The sequence below is a fragment of the Plectropomus leopardus genome, chromosome 10, assembly GCF_008729295.1.
Source record: "Plectropomus leopardus isolate mb chromosome 10, YSFRI_Pleo_2.0, whole genome shotgun sequence".
Taxonomy (NCBI): Eukaryota; Metazoa; Chordata; class Actinopteri; order Perciformes; family Serranidae; genus Plectropomus; species Plectropomus leopardus.
Window position 1 is genome coordinate 32,326,197 of NC_056472.1, and position 24,134 is coordinate 32,350,330.

The 24,134-nt window shown below is 39.3% G+C and overlaps 1 protein-coding gene across 1 annotated transcript in view; it reads right to left on the minus strand.

The window, feature by feature from the left end:
• Positions 1-24,134, minus strand: part of satb2 (SATB homeobox 2) — a 56,411-nt gene that overhangs the window by 9,821 nt on the left and 22,456 nt on the right. Inside the window, exons 3-9 of the mRNA XM_042494059.1 lie at positions 23,726-23,911; positions 12,182-12,308; positions 8,980-9,103; positions 7,319-7,421; positions 6,605-6,655; positions 5,597-6,189; positions 2,221-2,433 (exon numbers count right to left, since the gene is read on the minus strand). Of these exons, the coding sequence (XP_042349993.1) occupies positions 2,221-2,433; positions 5,597-6,189; positions 6,605-6,655; positions 7,319-7,421; positions 8,980-9,103; positions 12,182-12,308; positions 23,726-23,911 (1,397 nt within the window). The remainder of the gene's footprint in view (positions 1-2,220; positions 2,434-5,596; positions 6,190-6,604; positions 6,656-7,318; positions 7,422-8,979; positions 9,104-12,181; positions 12,309-23,725; positions 23,912-24,134) is intronic.

Below are 24,134 nucleotides of genomic sequence, written 5' to 3' on the forward strand. Positions count from 1 at the left end.
GCAAGGCTATAGTATGGCAAAAATGTCAAAATATGATATGTCTTAAAAATAGCTGGAAACACCTAAAAACAGCATAAAATAGCGTGCCAAGAGACACCATAGCATAGAATTTTGCAAAACACCCCAAAACAGCAGAATTTTGAATGTCAGAAAAATGACCGAAGAAGCAAGGCTATAGTAGGGCAAAAATGTGAAAATATGACATGTCTCAAAAACTGCTGGAAACACCTAAAAACAGCATAAAAAAGTGTGCCACGAGACGCCATAGCATAGAATTTTGCAAAAAAGCCCAAAAACAGCAGAATTTTGAACGTCAGAAAAATGACCGAAGAAGCAAGTCTTGGCAGGCTATTTTATGCTGTTTTGAGGTGTTTCCAGCAGTTTTTGGGACATGTCATATTTTGACATTTTTCCCATACTATAGCCTTGCTTTTTTGGTCATTTTTATAAAAGTCAAAATTAGGGTGTTTTTGGCCATTTTAGCAAAATTCTGTGCTATGGCATGTCTCAGCACACTATCTTATGCTATTTTGAGATGTTTATAACTGTTTTGGGGACATGTCATATTTTGACATTTTTGCCATACTATAGCCTTGCCTTTTCAGTCATTGTTTAAACAAGCATAATTATGGTGTTTTTGGCCTTTTTTTGCAAAATTCTATGCTATGGCGTGTCTTGGCATGCTATTTTATGCAGTTTTGAGGTGTTTTCAGCTGTTATTGGGACATGTCATATATACATTTAACATTTATATTATACTATAGTAATATAGTAGAAATGAACCCCTTCATAAACATGCAAACTGCAGCTCCTTGGCTAATGAGCATGTTTAATGTCTTTATGAACCAGCAGCAGCAGCCGTCTGAGCAACAGTTACAGGAAACCACATGCGTTGGGGTGGAAACTACCCAGCAGCAGCAGGAGGAAGCTTGTGCCCAATTATGACATCCAAAGCAGCAGGCAGAAGTTTCTACTCAAACACACCATCCCAAGGCCAGCCAATGAGGAGAGACGGAGAGACGGAGAGTCGAGAGAGTGCTGACGTGACAGACCTCCAGATAAAGACTAACAGCAGATCATGTTGTGGGGTTTTGGGGCTTTTAATGCTTCTGCTTTATCTTGCTTAGACCTTGTCTTAGACGATACATGTAACTCCTGTAAAAGGAACTGAGGTAACTGCTGTTTTTGATTTGATGACATTTGTATCTTTGAATAAATCCTGCCTCGAGCAATTTTAACCTCTTTCAACCATCCTTGGGTGTTAGCATTTCATCCCTCTGAGAATCTGGAGAGTGGCTAAAAAGACAAAACAAGACAAAAAAGAAACACGTTGCTGGACAAAAGCGAACTTTCTGTTTGTTATCTGTTTTGACCACAAGTGAATAAAAACTCACAAAAAACAAAGTCGCCCTGGATCCCCCAAGGGGAGATGGACCAGGGAGATGCTCCCTCGGCCCGAGTGGTAGGGGGTTTATCTCCTGGTTTGGTCAACCGTGAAAGTAAACACTGTTGGGTATCCCTTACTCAGAAAAAGAAAAAGACACCTTACCTCTCTAATAAGCCACTTTCTAGCTGGTCTGAGGTGGCGTTTGATTATTTGTCTGTGTGTCTGAGTAAGGGGGAGACACACACTCTTAATAAGGAGCACTGTGGCTCCCTGACAGCGTCAAAAAGTCAGACTACAGCAAATGGTCCAAAATTGCGCCAAAAAGTCAGAACATAGCATGTTGTTAAAAATGGCCTCAAAAAGTCATTCTAAAGCATGTTGTCCAAAATTTTATCAAAATTCATTCTATAGCATGTGGTCCTAAATCGCGTTAAAAAGTTGAATGTGGTCCAAAATATCATAAGTAGCATAGTATGTTACCCAAATTGCATATTATAATATGTCAAAAGTCATACCAAAGTTTGTCGCCTAACATCGCATAAAAACATCATAGTATAGTATGTCGTCCACTTGAAAAAGTTAAAGTATGCCATCTAAAATCACATAAAAAAGTAATCAAAAATTACATAAAAACGTGGTATAATATGTCGTTCAAACACCTGAGAAATAAGTTCAAAATATGCCACAAAAAGTCCAAGCAAAGCATGTCACAAAAAGTAAAATAAAGTAAAAGTACATTTTAATATTTCCCCAGCATATTTCTATTTGTTCCTCTATATTTTGCCTACAAGGGCTAAAAAACGTCGTCGTAACTGACTACATGTCACACTAACCTGTGAGAGGCGTGGAGGTCCGGCGTTTGAGGAGTTGGAGGCGGGAAGGCCGACTGAAGGGTTCATGGTGCGCTCTCTCTCCTCCTGGTAGATCCGGTCTCTCTCGCTCTCCGGCAGGTTGAGGAAGTTCTGCATCGCTTTGAGGTTCACCAGCAGAGACTGCGACGCCGTCCGCGGATCCTCCTCTTTCCGCAGGATCTCTGACAGCAAACCCTGGACAATAAAGACACACGGAGACACATTACATTATAAGCTTTGTAAGGGCACAGTGTGTCCCTTATCACTGACTTCAAACCTGTATTTCTAATAAGCAAACGTCCATATTATGTCTTGTTTTGGGTACCATGTTTTCTTGTTCTCCTCTGAATGATTGGATATTTGTTGTTGATCTGTCTTAGTGTGATTTTTAATAAATGGACTTACATAAATCTACTCTGTTACTTGCTTATTTTTCACTTTCTCTACATTTTTCTCTTCATTTTCTACCATTTTATGAATAATACCATACTGTGAAAAATGTTAATAAATATAATCAAGAAATTTTACCTAAAATGTTAAAAGTATGAAACTGTCCTCTTGACTGGTACACTATTATACAGTAGATGTTTCTGACTCATGCATATACGTAAAAGTAGGATTTTACTGTTGAAGTTGGTTGAGGTAGAGCGTATCATTATTTATTAATCTAATGATTATTTTCATTATGGCTTAATCTGCTGATTATTCTTCATTAATCAATAGATTGTTTGGTTTGTAAAAATACTGAAAAATGCAGTGACCCAGAAGTGTCACCTTACAATACCAAACCTCAATGTTGTTAAAAATAAATTTATAAATAATTAAAAGGGAAAACAACAAATAATTACATTTAAAAAGCTGGAACCATGAAATGATTTGACTTTTTTTTATGACAAAAGAGAAATGAATCTATTAATTGTTGCAGCTGTAATGTCTGCTAGTACAAATCAGATTATAAAATAAATTTAAATTATTAGTGTGAAAAGCACTAATATCTTATATACTTATATCTATTGGCTGGTTTAATTTAGATCAAAGCATCAGATTTTAAAATAAATTAAATTAAATTAAATTATTTATATGAAAAGCACAGAATAATCACATTTGAGAAGCCGGACACATGAAATGTTTTTGAGGTTTTTTTTTTTCATTTTTGCGTGAAAAAAAAATAATTTATTAACTAATCTTTTAATCTGTACTTACATAAACTGTTGGGTGGTTTAATTTATCACAAAGCATCAAATTTTAAAATAAAACTAAATAAAATTATTAGTGTTACAAGCACAGAATTATCAAATTTGATAAACAGGGTGGGTTTTTTTTTTTGCATGGAAAAAAAAACATTTAATCCGCTATTTTTTTGGGCTGCACCACAAACTGGTGGGTGGTTCAATTTTTACCAAAGTATCAGATGTGGAACTCTAAAAGTTTGTTGAACTTTTAGATATTTTCTCCACAAACATTGTAACCTGTAAACTCTCTAAAGATGTCAAATGAAAGTACTTCAGTACGATATTCGAAAATGTAGTAGAGTGCAAGTAAAGTAGAAAGTGGCATGAAAATTTAAGAAAAAAAAGTAAAAATAGCTCAGATTTGTACAGAGTAAATGTACTTAGCATGCTGTTTTTGGTAAAACTTGAAAAACTGAAAACAATGAATCCTCGATACTCAGCTGTAGGTTTGAGTCACACACAAATGTGCACACTTTAACACACACAGAAGTCACTGGCACACACCTGCCCTCGACATCAACAGGTCTATGAGCCTCCTCCCATTACACTGACCTAATGGGGCGAGTGCTAACCACGTTAGCACAGCCTGAATGCATCAGGTGTTTGTGCCGCTGCGAGGGCGGCGAAGGATACTCAATGACCCAGAGAGCCACCCGCCACGTTTCCGTTAATCCCACTGAAAATACCACGAGGCCGGTGAAACAGAAATACTGTGAACGCTGCGTGATAATTACAAGCAGTCAGTGACATCATATTACATTTACTTCTATAAAATACGTGATTATCTCTCACCTGAGATGTTTAACGAGAACTATGGTCTGAGAAAATGGAGCTCGATGAGATATTTCGGTGTTGTCTCACTGTGTCACCACAGGAGGATATATATTAGATTATCTCCATCCTGATTCATGCCAGCCAGCAGTGGAGTATACTAAAGTACATTTACTCAAGGTACAAGGTAGATTTATTACTCATTTTTAAACATGGTTTAAAAAAATGGAATTAAAATTTCTTCTTGATCTTGCTACATCTTTGGAGTTAAAGGATGAGCTGATTAAAATCAGCAGCTACTATGAAAACTCCATCCTGCTGATGGCATCATACAATTCCTGCAGTGCATTTTGTCTTGTGTCCTGTCGGCTCTGAACAAGGTCCATCCATCCATCCAACAGCTTGATCCAGGATGTTAGGGGTTAACCATGTCTCTGTGAAGGTGTGTGCAGAGCAGTCTCTGATTTCCTGTTGCTGAGTGAGTCTAAATCACGTCTCATCCACTTTATTCTCTCACTGGACATTAGCCAGAAGGCTTGTTAGAGGAACAGCTCTCGGTCCATGTTGGGTCAGCCTCGCCCTGATGCCGGCTCTCCTGTCGCTCTTTGTCAGGTGCTTTCGGTTTCATTTCTCATATGCACAGCATATGCCGTTGATAGAGATCCTCTCGCTGTCTGCTGCATTCAGCTCAAGCCCAAAACAACTCTACCAAAGTCGATAAGTGCTTCTCTAATGTACAAAAGTCGTGTTTCAGCAGAAGGGGCCATGGAGTCGAAAAAAATAGAAAAATATAACAAAAAAAAAAGCAAAATCTGTGGAACAACTGGCTGCTGCATCTACATACGCTGCCGTCATCATAACAAGAAAAAACTCAAGTATTTTCTTTTCATGCCACTTTTTACACCACATCTCTACATTGATCAAGATCACAGAAACCATAGAAAATGTAACTTTTTTTTAAAATTATTATAACACACACACACATATATATGTATATATATATATAATTTTTTGAGCTTTTTGGGTGTTTTTGTTTCCTTTTTAAAAACAATTTAAAGTTTTTTGGGTGTTTTTTTTTTTTTTTCAAGATTTTTCTGAAGCTCTGTACTTTTACCTTTAATACTTTAAGTACATGGTCCTGATTATACTTACTGACTTTTACTTAAGAAACACTTTCAATGCAGGACTTTTACTTTTGACAGTATTTTCACAGTGTGGTATTACTACTTTTGCTTAAGTAGGATCTGAATACTTCCTCCACCACTGATGCCAGCTCTCTCCTCCTCTTCCTCTGATCATTTCTCCACCACACTGTCTCCTAACCGTCTTGACCACGGATGGTCCTGTTTTCCTACCTGTGTGCGGTTGAAAGCCACACGGGCGAACACGGCCTGGGAGACACTAGCTCTCTTCAGCTCGTCTCTGACCTGCTGGTAGATTTCACAGGAGACCTCGGCGGCGGACGGGTTGCTCCCGGGATGTTCGCCGCTGGTTTTGGACGAACCCCGGGGGATGGGCGGGTGGTTGAGGAACTGCTGGTTGATGGCCTGGGGGTGCTGGTGGGCCAGCAGCCGACTCACGGCCAGTTGCTGGTTGATGAGGTGGGCCATGGCGAGCTGTTGGCGTACAAGCTGAGGGGAGAGCTGCGGGGAGAGCAGCCCACCTGGCCCCAGCAGGGGCTGCAGGGCGCCGGGCGGAGGCGGCGGGGGCGGAGGAGGCACCTGGCCTGTGCGGAGAGGGGGGCTGTGGTGGAGGGGGCCGTGTGGCGAGGGCTGTTGTTGGGGAGGAGGAGGCTGCTGAGGAGGCTGCGAGGGCGCCTGCGGATCTCCAGATCCCGCCTTGAGGAGGGGGCTGCCGGCCCCCAGGTGACTGAGCTGCGCAAGGCCGGCCAGGTGAGGAGGAGGTCTCTGACCCAGCACGCAGAAGTCGGCCATATTGTCTCTCTCTACTGAAGAGGAGAGACAGACTGAGGTCACACACACACCTTCACATCAGCAGTGTCAGAAAGATTAACCCTCTGAAATCTGAGCAAACTGACTTTTTTTCAAAAACATGGGAAAGAGGCATTAGAAATTACCCACAAATTAGATTTTGAAGATTAAAAAAATTTTGAAAAAAAAGAAAGAAAAAAAACAATAAAGACGTAAATGACCTGAGAAAAGCTTTTTTTTTTATTATTTGTAATTTTTATTTGCTTTTTGTGTTTTGTTTTTAAATTCCAGTTTCCAAATTTCATGCAATTTGTGGAATATTTCTTATAAAGCTGCTCATTTCCTTTTCACTCGTATTTTTAGAGGAAATCAAACAGCACCTGAAAACTCATGTTGATCCAGGTTTTAAAAAGGGTTAATAAGAGTTCTTACTTTTGATGTCTGCAGCGTCCCGCCCGGCCCACATCTTCTCCAGGTAATCGACTGCTCAATAAAACAGAGAAAAATCAGTCAGAAGGTCCAAATAAAAATGACACCAAAAGAAGACACTCATGCACAGTAACACAGTGAATGCTACATTTTACATTTCAGCAAAGACACACTGCGACTAAAATACTCCAAAAATATACCTCAGTACAAGCTCCACCTACAAAATGGTCTTCACTTGCGGCCTCCTAAGTGGACGACGTTGTCTCTCCCTGCATACCCTCACCTCATTTGGGAGTGTAGTAAATGTTTTGCGGATGGAATTTAAGGGTGAATTTTTTTTTGCGTGTTATTGGTGTGTTTAATTTTTTTTATAATTTTGAATTTGTAGATGTCTTTTTTTAAATAATTTTGACTTTTTAGGTGTCATTTTTCTTTTTTTAAAGATTTTTCTGCACTGGGTACTTTTTATTTTCAATATTTTGCTGCTCGTTTTAATCTTCTAGCGTAATTTCTGGTATCGTGTAAGATCATGTCTCAAACATAGTTAATTTTCTCCTGATTCGTCTGTGACAGTATCTAACAAGAAAAAAAAAGCTTTCATAATGATACTTAAATAAACCCAAAAAAAAAGAAAACCCATGACATTAGGGCAACAATATCAGTATTTAAACTGTAAGAGCATTTAAAGAAGTTGGAATACCGTCTGTTGGATCTCACCTTTGATTTTTTTGTACTTCTTGTACCAGCGACCGAACTCCTGACATTTGGCAGTGGACACGTTGGCATAGTACGAACTGTTCACGATGGAGGAAATCATACTCTGACAGCGAGAAGAGAGGAGAGAGACAATCAATAACCAACATAATATGAAATGCTTACACTCACGCAACCACCTCATGGTATGCTCACATAAACACACACACACACACACACACACACACACACACACACACACACACACACACACAATAGAAACAGACAAACATTAATCATGATTTGAAGCCACCCATGGAAACTCAGTACGGTGCACAGAGGGAATCTCCAGCCACACACACATATGCTTGCAATTGATGCTGCGATCAACACCCCCACCAGAGCTGCATTTAACACACACACACACACACACACACACACATAAATCTCACACAGCACTCATTATGAGACCAGGAGAGAGGGCGAAACATGCAGCCGGGGACTTGAACATGATGAAGGAGACAGTGCTTCAGTTTGTGTGGTGTATTTTGATTAAAATGTAGCAAAAATCAATACGATGCTTGTGGGATTAATTCTGAATGTCTGTGCTGCTCTGTGGCATTATTCAGCAGAGGTGGGACCGAGTCTTTGTTTTGCAAGTCACAGGCAAGTCTGAAGTCTTTGCACTCAGGTCCCAAGTCTGAAACCCGAGTCCCAAAAAAAAAAAGAAAATGCACTTTTTACCAAATGCAAGACCTTTTAATAACAGAAAAATAAAATACTGAAGGTCCAATGTGTAGGATTTAGGGGAATATTTAGGCATCTGAAGAAAATCTCTGCACACCTGTGTGTGCGACAGGTGCGTCGGAGAAAGGAGCAATCACGGTATCATGATGCTGCCATTATACCTGATGAAAGTCTGCTAGACCGAAACGCCATTTTTCACTCAATAAATATGTGAGCAGTGAGCGACAGTGTGCGGCAGCTTCTCTCTTTATCTTGGGAATATTTAGGCAGATGGAATATAGTTTAATAATACAAAGTATGTTCTCTTCAGTGTATAATCACTTGAAAATAAGAATTGTTTTATTTTCGTTACCTCAAAATTTGCTGTTTATATCTACATAAGGCGCAGGTCCTCGTCTACAGAGATCGCCATGTTGCACAGCATTGGAAAAACACCGATTTTAAACTTGAAACTGATTTATTCAGTGTTTTTGCAGGTTTTAATCTCCTGATCTGATTGTTTTGAAGAGGAAGAGACTGCTGTGGATAATTCGGCTACCAATAAAAACCTCCTCAACATCTGGATCTTAAGTTTTCAAAGAAAAAAAGTGAGCAGATATTAGCAGGTGCAAGACCAACAGTGTCGGAAAAACATTGATTTATAATGTGAGACTGCTTTATTCAGTGTTTTCACCAGTTTAAATCAGTTTCTTTTGGACCTCTGCGGATAATTCAGCTCACGGTAAAAACCTCCAGAAAAACAAAAACTTAAGGAATCCTACGCAGGACAAGTTTCACCCTAATTTTTACCTTTTATACTGGATGCTACAAAATCTCCCTAAACTTTGCTCACTGCTTCTTATTTTTTAAAATATTTTTCTGTCTTAAACAATTATAAGGAACACATATACAGTGTTCTGGATTTTTTTTGTTTTCTTTTTTCTTCGTGGGGTTGTTACCTGGGACAGAGGACACTCTTTGGCCAGAGTGCTTTGGTTCATTTCCTTCAGCAGCTCTTTGAGAGCGTTCCTGACGGTCGCGTGGTTCCACTGCTCACAGGGCAGATCCTCCAGCTTCGAAAAACTACAACACACAGTCAGGGACGTCTTCAGATCAAAAAGTCGAGACGTAAAAAGGCTAAACATAAAACAATAACAATGTTTATCAGTTAAACAGTAACAGTTAACCCTCAGGGACTGTTTCGTGCATTTTACTCACTTTTCATTCTTCATTGTTTGATTATTTTGGCTGCGTTCTTGCATATGGCATACATTTTGGCAAGATTTTTTTTTGCAGCTCAGCTCCTACAATAAGTCTAAAATACACTGTGGAAACTGAATTGTTGCATTTGGATTGTTAATGTCAAGGCAGAAACACATGCATTGTATTATTTCTGGGTGTCATTCTGGACTTTTGACTCTGAATTTGTCATTTTTACTATTTTCCACCTGATCACCTCAATTTTACCATATTTGGCACATGGAGAAAATACATGCTATTTCCACTAGGTGACCTCTCACAATCAATTTTGCTGCTAATCAATGACATATGCCAGACTGTGATCATTTTTTAAAAAATCTAATTTGCATGTAATATATTGAAAATAATTTACTCTTTTTGTTTTTCTTTCTTCTAAAAACATAGTGGCATCATGACAAAAACCTGGCATCTAAAGGGTTAAAATTCTGAACATTTATGAATATTTGATATTCATGACTAGGACTGATGTTGGTTGAAAAAATAAGCTCAATAAAAGCAGAAAATAACAGTAATGCATAATATTTTTTAAAGCTTGATTTTGAAAAGCACATTTTGTTTAAGTATGTGACACTGCACAGAAAATAATCATGTATAAAAATCAATGTTGCTGCTAATCATTGACATATCCCAGGCTGTGATCATTTAAAAAATAATAATAATCTAGGGTTCAGGTTAATTTTCCCTCTGGAGTATCATTACCTGCAAAATTTGTTAAACATAAGGGCACATATGGATGAGATGCAGCTAAATGTATATGTTTTATTATTATACTCTGCACAAAAATAAATAAATTTGGTCACAACTTTAAAAAAAAAACGTTAAATTCTCAATCCTATGATTCATCATCTCCTTTTTTTGGGTCACTTTTTGCTCATAAACCACAACTTGTTTTGACACTTGAACTTTTGACCATCATAAACAAACAAGACGTGATGAGTTAATGAGTTTTTAAGGTGCTGGTAGATGAAAGGCTAGCTGTTTCCACCTGTTTCCAGTCTTTATGCTAAGCTAAGCTAACTGTCTGCAGCCTCATATTCACCATACAAACATGAGAGTCTCATTAATCTTCTCATCTAAATGTTTTCTTTAATCCTAAATTAACCCCAAATTAAGCCCTAACTCAGCTGATCTCTCAAACATCCTGCATTAACCTCCAAACCACCACTTCCTGTATCCTCCTACAATCCTCCTGCTTTTATTTCATTTCAAATGAATCATTTTCGACTCCACGCGCAGAGCGTGCCAAAGCTCTGCCATCGTCATGGAGACACACGCACAAACATGTAAACAAACCTGGCTGGTACGTTCCAAGACAATAACAACAATGTGCGTCTCATCTGGAGTTTATCTGTTTTTATCTGTCCATCAGGACCCCGCCGCACTTATTGGAGGGAACGAGGAGTTCCTGGCAGGCGGAGGCAGATAATAGATAAATCCCCAGCGGGCTGTTTAGTGCTTCAATATTACCCACTTCAAATGTGATAGATATGGCGAATTCCTGAGCTGCAATCAGCTGCGATGACATCAGCGCACCGAGCGTCTGATTCAGGGTGACCGCACACGGTGACGTGGTTAAAAGCATCGCTGAAATATGGACCTGCAGACTTTTTGCATTTGTACTTTAAACGTTACTGACGGACGCGTTTCGGCTTGTGGCCTTCATCTCTTCAGGGCAATTTAACCGGCACAAACTGCCAATATACTAAAAACATGAAGTATTTTATTTCATACTTTATTGTGTCATTACTTTACAGATCACAGGTACATTTACACTTATTTATGTATTCTGGCACAAACTTTCTCTTTTGAACTTTTTTCTCCTTCACCCAAAAAACACAGTGCTTCAGTCACTCATAATATAAAATATAACATTACATGATACGAAGGTACCCAAAATAATACCAGATGTTCCTAAGCCTGATATTTCCTTATGCATTTATTTATATAAATGCATATGCATATCCATGCAAGCATGCACCTTCTGACGTATGTACACGTGCGTACACGTACGCATGTACACGCTAACATAACTTCATATGTATGCACATACACATCCATACTTTTGAGTACCCATATGAACATACAAACCTGAGCAATACAATCGATATGAGTAAGGTTACCTCAGTTCGATGCTCCAAATGTTGAATTCAATTCATTTTTGATAAATTAACATTTATGTTTTAAACTGTACATGGTCCCTTTTAAATAAATAAAATAAAAAACAATCAGTACTAAGGATTTTATCACATGCAAATAAAAAAAATGTGGTGTACATGATAAAATGTCCATGTGACAAATTATATTTAGGTGAAACTTCCTGCTCTCGAGCACACAATAACGTCTTCAGCCGTGTGGAAAGACATGTTAATGATGGGGCTTTCTGAGTTTCTGTGTCCGCTGTGATGACGTCTGACGTCCCCGACAAACACTTGAGTCCCATTTAGCTGCTTGTTAGCAGCCGCCTTTTTAAAGACGCGTAAAACCTTCATACGGACGTATTTTATGTTGCAGAACAAAACGTCTAAAGGGAACCGGAAGTGTGAGCTTTTAACCGACCCACCTTTACAGGCGATCTGTTGGCTGTGATTTGTATGTGGATGCATTTATTCGTTATATTTATGCACTTTTTTTCAGTCTTTTTTGTTGTTTTTTTTTTTAATTTCATACCTACCTATTTTAAATGATGTTTGCAATGTGTCTCTTGATGACCCTGATGAAATCCACCAGCCGAAACGCGTCGGTCCGGTAAAGCTGTTCTTTAACCTACGAGCGCTGCTGGAGCTCTTTGACCTCATCGAGACGTTCTTCATTCTCCGTGCACCTTCGATATTGGTGCCAGAAACCCTCACTCTGCCTCTACGGGACTTTAGATTGAAAAATGTCTGTAAAACTCGGTCTGACCTTTGCAGCTGGATGCGCAGCGTGACCATGTGGTAAACCTCCATCAGCATGTCGGCCACCGTCGCCTCCGGAGCGTCGGTCAGGAAGTGGATGGGCAGCGGGTTCCACCTTCCAACCTTGATGATGCCTGAACGGAGACACGAAAGATTTCTGCCATTTATTCCTGCTTTCAACCTTTTTTATTTAAACAGGGAAGGAGAGCAATCTCTCTTTTACAAGCTGATTTCATTAAATATAAAAAATGAAATAAAAGCAAACAACACTGACAAAACATAAGAAATGTAGCTGATACTAAAGTTAAAAGCAAAAACACTACAAACAGCCAAAATGTCAACATAAGGGTTAATAAATGACAATATCAAGTTGTACAAGAAGAAGAGAAAAGAAAAGACGTGCTAAAGTATGTAAGCAAACGTCGTATAAGTAGAGGTGTGGGGGTTTTTTTTTGTGGTTTTGCTTTGTTTTTTCTATGTATTTTTGATATTGTTGTTATTATAATAATTATTATTACTTTTTACTATTATTATAATGTTTTTATTGATCTAGTATCTATTGTTATCCAATATTTATTATTATTATTATTATTTGATAAACTAATTTATTTTTATTTACAGTTGATGTTTGTTTGGGTTTTTCTTCTTTTGCCGAGATTCTGTTGAGCGGTGTGAGGGGTTTGTGGGTGCCGATCTGTTCACTTTAAATGATTAAAAACCCAATAAACATAATTTTAAGAAAAAGAAAAGACATACACAAGACAAATAATATACACAATAGCACCTGATGTAAAGTGATACAAAGAAGAGGAAACAAGAGAGACAACACAACATAAAACTGCACAAAAAAAGCACTTCACTTCCAAAACACTAAATAAAAAGCTACACACTAAAGCGCATCACAGGTTAATTATCATCAAATTAAAAACAAGTTATACAGTCCAGAGTTTAATGATGAACACATGAAAGAGTAAATCGACCCCCAGCTGCTTCATCCAGGTGTGTTAGTCCGACTTTGAGTTTTAGCTGGACTAACACAATAATTCAACTTTTTCATGTAAACACAATGACTGTAACAACTGTTCACTTCATGAGAAAAGCATGACATTAGTATTATTTTTAGATGTGGAGGGAAGTCAGATTTGACCTCTGTGAGCCGCGAGAGTTTAAGTCCAGGATGACCGTCAGTTTGAAAAACATTTCCAACTAAACTGGGGATGCTAGATAATTTGGTGAGACTTGAAATCACAAGAATTCAAGAAAATTTCATTTCATTTCATTTAAAGATCAAATTATGTAAAAAAAAAAATGTACATTTTTGACATTCTTTTAGTTTGGACACAGGATTGGAAAATTAGATTCATTTTTCCAAAATTGTATTTTTTTGTTTGTCAAATCGATGTAGAATTACAGTTTTAGAAAACTGAATTCAATTTTCCAATTTTTATTTAAGTTTTATTTTTGAAATGGAAAACTGAACTGATAAGCACACACATCCACCTCATTATACTTTTTTTTCTTTCTTTGTGTAAAATTTGAGCGCAAAATCGGAAATTGGAAAAATAAGTCGTTATCCATTTTCATCATTTTGCTTTTGGAAACAAATATTGAAAAAACAAGACTCTTTTTTGGTTTCATTCTGAAAAACGAATGATACACGGAGTTTATCATACAGTATGTGAGAATCTCTTGAATTGAACGCTAGCTGAATTTCTTAAAGACGGAGTAAAAAAAAAATCATGCAAACACCAAACAACACACACATGTGCACTTCACCTCCGTTCACACACACTCAGCGAGGGTTTTCATGGGGACTGGCTGGAGCTGTGAAAACTAAACAAAGCTAATCGCATTACTATCCTCGAAATGAGATCCAGACGGGTCCTGAGAAGTCTCCCTCTCTCTCTCTCCCTCCCTCCCCCCATATCTCCCTCCTCTGCTCCCCCTCTGATCTCTCTGTCTCTTTTTGTTCTCTTCTGTGTGTTTATATCTCAGTTATATCTTTGATTCCCGTCAGGCCGAGCCGTGTTCTTCATTATCTGCTCGTTCAGGGGGAGCATCATTTCATCCACGACCAACAGAGAGGACTCGGACCCCTCGGGGGGCGGGGAGAACCCCAGAGGAACCGAAGACCACCAAGCAACACTGAAGAACCCAAACTGAACCAGACAGATATATTACAACATTAGTTTATTAGTTTTAGGTCATCTGGGCCACATGAAAAGCTTCGTTTTCTGTTTATATAAAGTGAGAAACATCAGACTCATGTAGAGATGTTCTGATACCAAATTTTATTTCATCCCGACTGTGATAACTGAACTTGGATATTATACCAATCTGATGCCATTATGTATAAAGAATATGTGGGGGTGGGAGGCCATGAGCAACTTTATAAGAAATGTTTCACAAGTTGCAAGAAATTTGTAGATCTATGAAAAAAAATGAGAAAAAAATGTGAGGGGAAAAAAGAAAAAAAGCTGGTAAAAAAAACTGTATTTGTAGTGATTGTAACGACAAATTTAAAATCATATTACAAAATTATTAAAACATTTTTATTTCTTTGTTTTTTATTATTATTTTCTTTCTTTTCTTTCTTTTTTATTTTAAAGTCATTTTCTTAGACTTTTTACAATTTTCTCAATGATTTTTCAGTCATATTCTTCTGTTTCTCATTACCTTCTTTCCATGTTTTTGTGAGAAATCAAGCCAATTTGCTCAGGTTTCAAAAGGTTTAAGTAAGTTTCTAAACTGCTGTTTCACAATGATATTCAGAAAAATAGTAAACAGAGTATTCGGACGTAGCATATGATACTTACTTCAAGGGGTTTAAAGTTTATTATAAATTATAAAATGTTGGATCGGTGCATACACTCACAAATACCCGAGCCAGCCTGGATGTTCAAAACATCAGCAGCTTTATTTCTATTGCAGCCACCAAACTAGCCGTCATTATTTCCAATCCAAGGCCACGTAGGCGTGTTATGGAGCTATGATGGAAAGGCGAGCTCCTTATACATGTGAGCGGACACGTATGGGGGATTTCTGGGAGATGTAGTCCACAATTTCACAGAGGAATTGTGGATTCAAAACTTTCTCAGAGTTATGTGATGCAATAACAGCTCTTGTAGCTCCTGCTGCATCATGAGGGAGCCAGTTCCTGCTGACAAGCACATAGACACAGCATCATGTGACCTCACAGCATCATGTGACCTCACAGCATCATGTGACCTCACAGCATCATGTGACCTGGAGAAGCCGAGAAAGAGAATATGGCTTTTTCAAATCAACTGAAGTTCCACCTCATACCTTATACCACCTGTATTGTGATAAATTGGAGTTGTTTTATTAATTGACATGTTTCCATTAGACGTTTTTTACATTCGCAATTTCAATTTGTGCAATAAACCCGCTCAATGAATGAATTCTCCATCCACGTTTCATGTTTTGGCCTCACAGACTTCCATCATCTACAGCGATGCCTCCCTTTAAAGCTACATTATTGCGACCTCCACCATCATCATCACCTCAGTAACTGCTGACACAAACATCTGCCCTCTGGTGCCGTCAACTGGATGCATCCATGTCAGCATAAAGGATGCAGCGTTTGAACTGAAAGGGTCTGTTTTTGTACATAAATGGAGCATAAATGAGGTGAAGGAGGTGGTTGGTGATGACGACGGGCGAACAACATTCAGGACGATGACAGCAGACTTCAGGTTCGTGTCCTGACTCTTCTTTAGGCAACAAACGCACTCTGGATAAGATTAGGTAAAGACTATGCTTTCAGATAAATGTTAATAAACTACCTATTTCGGCCAAAAACAACGTCACTGATTACTTTGTTCATACGTATATTTACATATATATTTAAGACTTGCCAGATATGTTCATTTGCAACAGTTTTTCATTATATTAATGGAAAATGTAATTTGCTCGCAATCAGAGTTTGCTCAAAACGTATTTGCTCTTTAAAATTAAGTTGTAAATAAATGTAATTTCTTGGAGACGGGACTGGAAATTATCGTGTGCACACGTGACAGCGTGAGTTTTACACGTGAGAGAGTTTTGTTTGTAATGAAATGCGTTTTAAAGAGATGGAAGAAAATAGTCAGATCATTTTATGAGAGGGAAGAAAACAAGGGGCACATCCTCCTCGCTTGTTTTCCTTATTTTTTCTGTCTCCTTCACACAGACACACAAACACACACACACACACGCACACATACACTTCATCTTCAGCATGCAGCATCTGAAAATAAGCCATAACAATTTCACTAATGCCAAGTTGGGTGGAAGCAAACGCGTGAATAAGCAGACAAACACAAACTCACAGAGGACACATGACAGCACACAGAGAAGTGGACATGTTCATGTACCGCTCGCATGCAAGCACACACCCGCCCGCCCGCCCACACACACACACACACACACACACACACACACACACACACACACACACACACACACACACACACACACACACACGCTCACGCTCACAGTGTGACGGTAAATGTATTAATAATTGATCCATCATTTTTTGGTCTGCTGTTCGATGGGCTCTGCTTCTTGTCCACATTTAAAAGTAGAAATCATTGTTCCCATTTCCACATTAAAATTCCACCTCCCAGAGACATGCTTTTATGTGGCCGGCTGGTGGCTTGGCTCATGTCTGAGTGTGCCCATCCGCACAAATCCATACACAAACACACACTGATGTCTCCTCTCATCGACACCAACGAAAGGCCCGCACGCATGGCTGCCTGCGTGCGCACAAACACACAGTAATGTCATTGTCCCATGCTAGAATAAGTCTTAATGGTCGCAGCAGCCTGCACACGCATGCTTCCAAACTGGTTCCAGCTCCCACCCCTGGCACACACACAGGGAAACCCCATACGCCTGACTCACCCCGATCACCCGTCACTGCACCCTGAGGAACTCCTCCTGATGAAAATCTGTCATGCTGTTATTTTAGGGAGTGCTCCTCTCCGCTGAAACGCTTCAGAAATGCTCATGTGTAAAATAATGTGCACGAGGTCGAGCCCTCCGCTGAGGAGCAACAGAGCTTCAGGCTTATTGGGAGTTTTAACCCTTTAAAACCTACATCAACAACAGTTTTGTGTTCTTATTTCTCGCCTTTTCAGACACGTTTTAGCTTAACGTTTAACTGGAATACGAGATTGTTACCAACCAGCTGTTATTCTGTTTCCTGTCTCCAGATGGACAAGCTTGCATAACCATTAACCCACCAGCACCAGTGTCTGTCAGTTTGGTGCAGTGCAGTTAATTCTGGTCCGTGCAAGTTTTCTACCTTTTGAGCAAAAGCAAATGCTACAGTCCTTTTTCTCTGTTTTCTGCAGCACAAATTTCAAAAGTATTGGCGTCTTTTTACTGCAGAGATATTTCATGAATCTTTCCAGCAGAAAGCCTCCTGCAGACTGAGAGATTTTTGCTATCTTCTTAGTTCAGAGCAGCTACACTCGACATGGATCTTGATAAACTTGTTTAAGAGTTTGATATATGCAGACTGTGCGATGACATCACCTGCTGAATCACAGGCTACGACCTACGTACATCAGCGTCAATATGCAGAAACACAGTGTCATCAGCGTACGCTGCTGCAGTGGTGAGAGAAGAATGTAAACAAATAAACGGAGTCCTTGCTTTAGTGGCATTTATGTGTGTCGAAACAAAGTCTGAAGAAAGAGGAGGAGGAGAATGTGGACGCGGTCACGGCTGAGGAAAAGAGGCAACCTTGGCATGCCAATTTTGCAACTCGAGCTCAAAGTATTTATTGGAATCGACTAGCATCTAGCAGTGTCGTGCTGATCAGTGCATCATTTCATGTGTTGGTTGGTTAGAAGACGTCATAACAGCGGTCACACGGTGAGATGGTCATCCCAAATTTCTGACACTGTCAGAAATTTATCCCAGATATCCCCACATTTCTTTCACGATGGTCATCTTTGGTCTGAGACAACCCAAACATCACAGTGTATACCAAGCTTTGATAGTAAGCGGACTAACAAACTGGCAGCAGGAGTTTGAAAAACATAAAAAAACATTTACCAGCCAATTAATTATGTTATTTAGGATCCAGTTCACTTTCCATGCTCTCAGATGTCAGCATTTACCTTTTTACCACAATTCCTTCAATACAAGAACATGACATGTACAGAGACGCAATGAAATGGTGCAAGCATTTTACCTTTTAAGGATTTAAAGGCAAAAACTATGAAAATAAGACCCGAGTTATGATCTTTTTAGATAAGCTAAAGAGCAACTGAGAAACAGAGAGCAGCTTATGCATGAAGAACAAATACACCAGCCAAACCTGGAAACCCAAAAGCTGTCTCAATAATGGACAATTACTGACTTATAAATAAATAAACAATTAACCCTTTGAAACCTGGAATCTCATCAGTTTTCTTGTGCTGCGTTCAGACACTTTTCACAAGTATTTGACCCTTTGAAAACTGAGAACATTTTGGTTTGAAAAACATGGGAAAAGAGGCAATGACCAGCTTGGCAAGAAATGTCCTACCAATTGCAAGGAATCAGTAAAAGGTGGCGAGAAAATAACTTAGAAATAGTTTCAAAAAGAGGGATCAGAAAATTATCACAAAAAAAACGGTAAAAAATGTCCACAAAAATTATATTTATATTTATAATATCTTTATATTAAAAATTATGTTACAAAAAAAGGATATACAATAAATACATACATTTTTTTTGATTTTTTAAGGCCATTCACTTGTTTCTTTTTACTTTTTTTAGCTTATTTTCAGGTAATTTTCTTGTAACTTTTTTTTCTATTTAAATTTTTAGGCCATTTCTTGTTAAGTTTTTGAAAAAAAAAAGTTGCTCAGATTTCAAAGGGATAATAAATTCAGACATTTAATATGCCTTAGGGGGAATTAAAAAAAAAAAGGACTGCTGTTGAGGAAAAACTGCAGGAACCAGGACTACAGCTCACTAAAGGTCTGAACTCAGATGTCCGGTGAGCCGCTGACAGCAGTGACCCTTTGTGGCCTGTCAGACGTGGCACTGCAACAATGCGCTCTCTCTGTCTCTCACTGACCACCGTTAACTGTTCACCGGCTAAAGCCGTTAAGTACAGGTCTGCCCCCATCCATTCTATAAAAGCCTTCAGACCCTTATAATTGAAATAAACAATATCTCCCAGTTAATTACTGGGCTCAGCTAATTAAAGAAAGGCCGTGGTCCTCGGCGGGGACTTTAAATACACCGCTGGGACACAAGAATGCAGGACACAATTCAAACAGGGAGAAAATAGCTGGGACTCTGTGTAATTTTGGTCGTGGACCGCAGGGGAAAAAATGTATAATTTAAGCCAGAAATTATTCATTTAACATAAACGCTTGTTTTAAAAAACAAAAAGTATTCATTTGAGAGAAGCTGGAGGGAAGTGTGTGTGTGTGTGTGTGTGTGTGAGTGTGTGTGTGGGTGTGTGTGTGTGTGTGTGTGTGTGTGTGTGTGTGTGTGTGTTATGCGGCAGGACGACATGCTGTATTCCATGCCGAATCTCCAGTGTGCATCCTTGCACGGGTTAAACAGAGTTTACAAGTGTGCGTTTTCTGTGCTGGAGTCGTGTTTGTGTCGAGCTGTGATGTCCCGTTTAGTCTCGCCTTTGAAGCCCCTGGTGTGGTGCTTTTTAGAGGGGGACGCATTGATGTGGACGGGGGGGGGACCAATGCGGCTCGCTGTTTTCCACACACACTGATGAGACAGACAGAGAGAGACCTCCCCTGATACTTGGCAAAAACACTGAGGCCAAAAGTGCTACTAATGGTATTCATCTGCAAACGTAGCAAACACTCGCCGTACAATTTAGTGGGCTATTTTCAGCCGTCACTGTAGGATAATGTGCATCTGTGTGTTGTTTATGTTTCTAACTCGCTTTAACAGGCTGTCAATTGCAGTTCTCAATTTTACAACCAAAAGAGGGAAAAAAGATCTGCACAGTGCACAAGACCGCCTTCAGAAACAGCTCCACGGGAAGAACAAGTAATAGTGAAACTGAGAAAATTTGCAAAACTTGCAAAGTTTAGCTAAACAGTCCCTAAATATTTGCAGCAGCTGAATGTCTCACCCTGCTGCAGTGATGTTCAGGTGCACTCCAGCGTGTCGGTACAATGTGACATCATAGCTGTGGTCGGTTTGAGGTGCAACGCGCTTGAAACTTTAAACCAAACAAGGCAGAGAAACACTACTTTTCACCTGTGTATTAGGTTAATCTTCACACTGTAAAAATAAAATATTCGCCTTAATCTATAATAGTTAGTGTCTAAGCTCCCTTGAAATTTAAAGTTCATGACATTTGAAAAGACAAGTTGAATGATTACAAAGTTACCTCTACTTTTCCTCTGAAATTCAGGCAACTCAAAATTTTAGGGAAGCTCGGACACTAACTTTTTTAATAGTCACTTTTTACAGTGTAATGCTGTTGCATTTGTTTTGCGTACAGCTCCAACTACTAGAGATTGAGTAAACTTAGTTTCTGAGATTGAACTCAGTTGAGTTTAAATAATCTGCTTTAAAGGAATGCTTCCCTGCAGAAACCGAGATATCTTGAATCCCGTATAGATCAAGACCCAAAAACGTTGGCTACTACAACTCCCATAATGCACTAGTTTGCAAACTTCTCACAAAACCTGTGACATTTAATCCAAGTCTCATTTATCCTGTCGTTTGCTCAGTACTTCCAAACTAGTACTAGTGTTTGAAACTGAACTGAAAGTGAAACTTATTGCTGCTTTCTTCAGTGCCAGACTCCATTGACAAAAACAGCGATTTTACCTCCCTGAACACAGGAGCTGCTGGTCTAACGCTGCCTCGATCAGGTAGCTAGTTTGTGTTATTATGTGACGTCTGTGTTTTAAAAGGTTAGTTCAGACCAGCTGAAGTCACACAATGTGAAAATAAAACTAACAGATCGAGGCAGTGGTAGACCAGCAGCTCCTGTGTACAGTGAGGTAAAATTTCTGTTTTTTTCAGTGGGGTCTGGTGTTGAAGAAAGCATAAATGAATTTCAGTTTCAGTTCAGTTTTAAATTCAAAGGTTATTGCAAAAATGCATGTGTGTGTGAAGTACTGAGCATAAGACTGGATAAATGAGACTTGGATTATACTGCATGAGTTGTGTGAAAAACAGATGTTTTGATAGTTTTGTGGTTGTAAAACTCGGACCCCTATGGCTTCAACACATCAAGAATTTACTCCCTTTCTAGTTTCTTTGTTCATTGTGGAGGCATGTGAGGAAAAACAACATTTTCTCCCCAAATTTAGCATAAATGAGGGTGAGAAATTGATATACAAATGCTCATTTTTGGAAGTGAAGTATTCCTTTAAGATGAGGTTTTTCTAACTGAGGTCGAGAGTACACGTTCTGTTTCAGGTGGGCTGCAGGCCTGATAAGAGCTGCTGGCCTTGAGGCAGTAAAGGGATTACCTGCAGCCGAGTTTATGAAGAGGGGAGGACACACACGCTCACACACATACTCACACACACACACACACACACACACACCCACTCACACACACACACACACACACACACACACGCACGCATTCTCCTACACTTTAGAAACATGTCTGCACGCTCACGGGTCTGCAGACTTAATTCGAATAAGACCTGGTGGAGATGACACTAACACACACACACACACACACACACACACACACACACACACACTGGAGCGAGATGTCAAACAGATGGGGATCTCCCACCACTCAGAGTCTATTGCAATAGCCTTGTTGCTCACTGTCGCTCTGTTGTTACCATTTTATATCGATGTGAGGCAACTTCCCCAGATGGCATTTTCTGCATACTTGAGAAAAGACAGCAGTAAATGACACTGTCCTGTCGCAGATGACTACCATGTGTGCAACAATAAATTACAGAGTTTTTCTTTTCCTCTGCTTCATAAACATTCTCACACATACTGTACACACACACACACACACACACACACACACACACACACACACACACACACACACACACAGAGTGTATTTTTGTCTTGCGGAGACATTCCTGTCCAGCTCTTTGTTGTGTCTTTAATGACTTTTACAGGCTCTGTCTGTGTCTTAGTTGTGTTTTTGAAACATTCTTGTGCTTATTGCCACCGTAACAGAACAGTGTCTGCTCTAAATAGACGACATCACATCCAGTTTTCTTTTTGGGGACGCTGATTAGAGGGACGGTCTGCTCTAAAGGATCGTTCTCGTCCTGACCCCTAAAGCTGCACGGCATTTAATTCTGAGTCAGAAGCACCAGAGTTTACACACTCAAGAGACACTCGGAGGTTGGAAAATCTTGACTATTAATGACGGCCTGCAGAAACAAATTAGAGTAAAGCCAGAAAAAACTTAAAGGGACACTTCGCCAACTTCCAGCTTTGTATCAGAACAATGTCGGTAGTGTGTGTGGACAAACTGTGGTAAACTTCTCTCCATCTGACCGCTGCCAAATATCCCTCCTCTCCTCACATGAAACTCCACAAATGATGTAGTTTACGTCATCCAGCACTACTTTTACTACTCGAACAACAGACTGTAGCTTCACATCCTTTATCACCAGCCACCGCGGACACAAAAAGTACACAGCTGAGAGACAAGAGACACCCGCCCGTCTCTCTCTCTCAAACTCTAAACGGTAAAACGATTCAGGAACATAAATCAAGATAATGTTACTGCACTTCTTATTTCTCTGCTAAACTGATTGCAGAAACATATATTAATGCCCCGTTTCACCACAATAGTGAAAGTTAGCGAACAGGAAGTGGGCGCCATACTGCTTCCTGCACAGTGAAAAAGAAAAAGAAGCTTGTTTAAATGTTATTTACTTTTTCACTTTAAAAGCATTTTTTAAATTTATTTTATGTATTTTTTAAAAATTTTTCTTTCTCTTTTTATTTTTTTTTTCTTTTAATGTTTTTCCTATAATTTTTTTTTTATTTTATTTTATTTTTTTTTCTCTTATTCTCTTATCTGCTCACTTGTGAAACCCTTTGAATCGGTGATGAGTATGAATTTTGCTGCATAAATAAAGGGGTCTTTCATGATGCCATAATGCTAGTTTTTGTGCAATTTAAGACTGAACCCATCCAGGAGAAAAACGGATGCAGACAGATGGTGTTTTCTGCATTTTATAGTAGGATAAAACATACTTTTTTTGCAATTGTATGTTCCTGAAATGCATAATAAAATATATTTTCTGTGATTTGTGATATCTTCAAGAATATCTTTGTTGCGAGACATATTGTCCAGCCCCATGCCAAAGACCTGTTTCTCGGTTTTCTCTGTAGCACCAGTTTCATAATTTGTGTCTTTCTGCTGCAGAGACGGCCCAGTTTTATGAGAGAAATCTCTTAGTATCAGTGAAATACTTCTTTAAATGCTTTGGTAGGCTGAGACTTTGCAAGATGGCCTCAAACCTACATAACAAAACAGGGTAAAAAATAAATCAATAAATAAATGAATTATCACACTTGACATGGTGCTGTTGTGTTTGCAGTGTCTTTGACTGACCGTGAGCTTGTGCCGCCGAGCTGTGGGAGTATCCGAGGGCCAGCAGAGCCGTCTCCACCAGCTGAGAGAAGAGGATATCCTTCCTGACCAGAACAAACTCTGCGTGCTCCTCTCGGCCCTCACATCCGTCCGTCTGCATCCCTCCGTCCGACTGCTCCACCACACAGAAGACCGGGATCATCAGACCTGCGGAGGAAAAACAACGAGGAGATTCTTTTCAAATGTCTGGCTTTTATTGTCTGAGATCACAAAGCAGTTTATTCCTCAGAGGCGGCAAACATGTGGCTCGCATTTACTGCGGGTCAAGCTTGTAATCGCTTCATCCTTTTTGTTTCACACTGTTGAATTTGCCGACACCTGAAGTTCTCAGCGCGCTAAGATCGACCCCGAGGATGTAAAACTAATGACT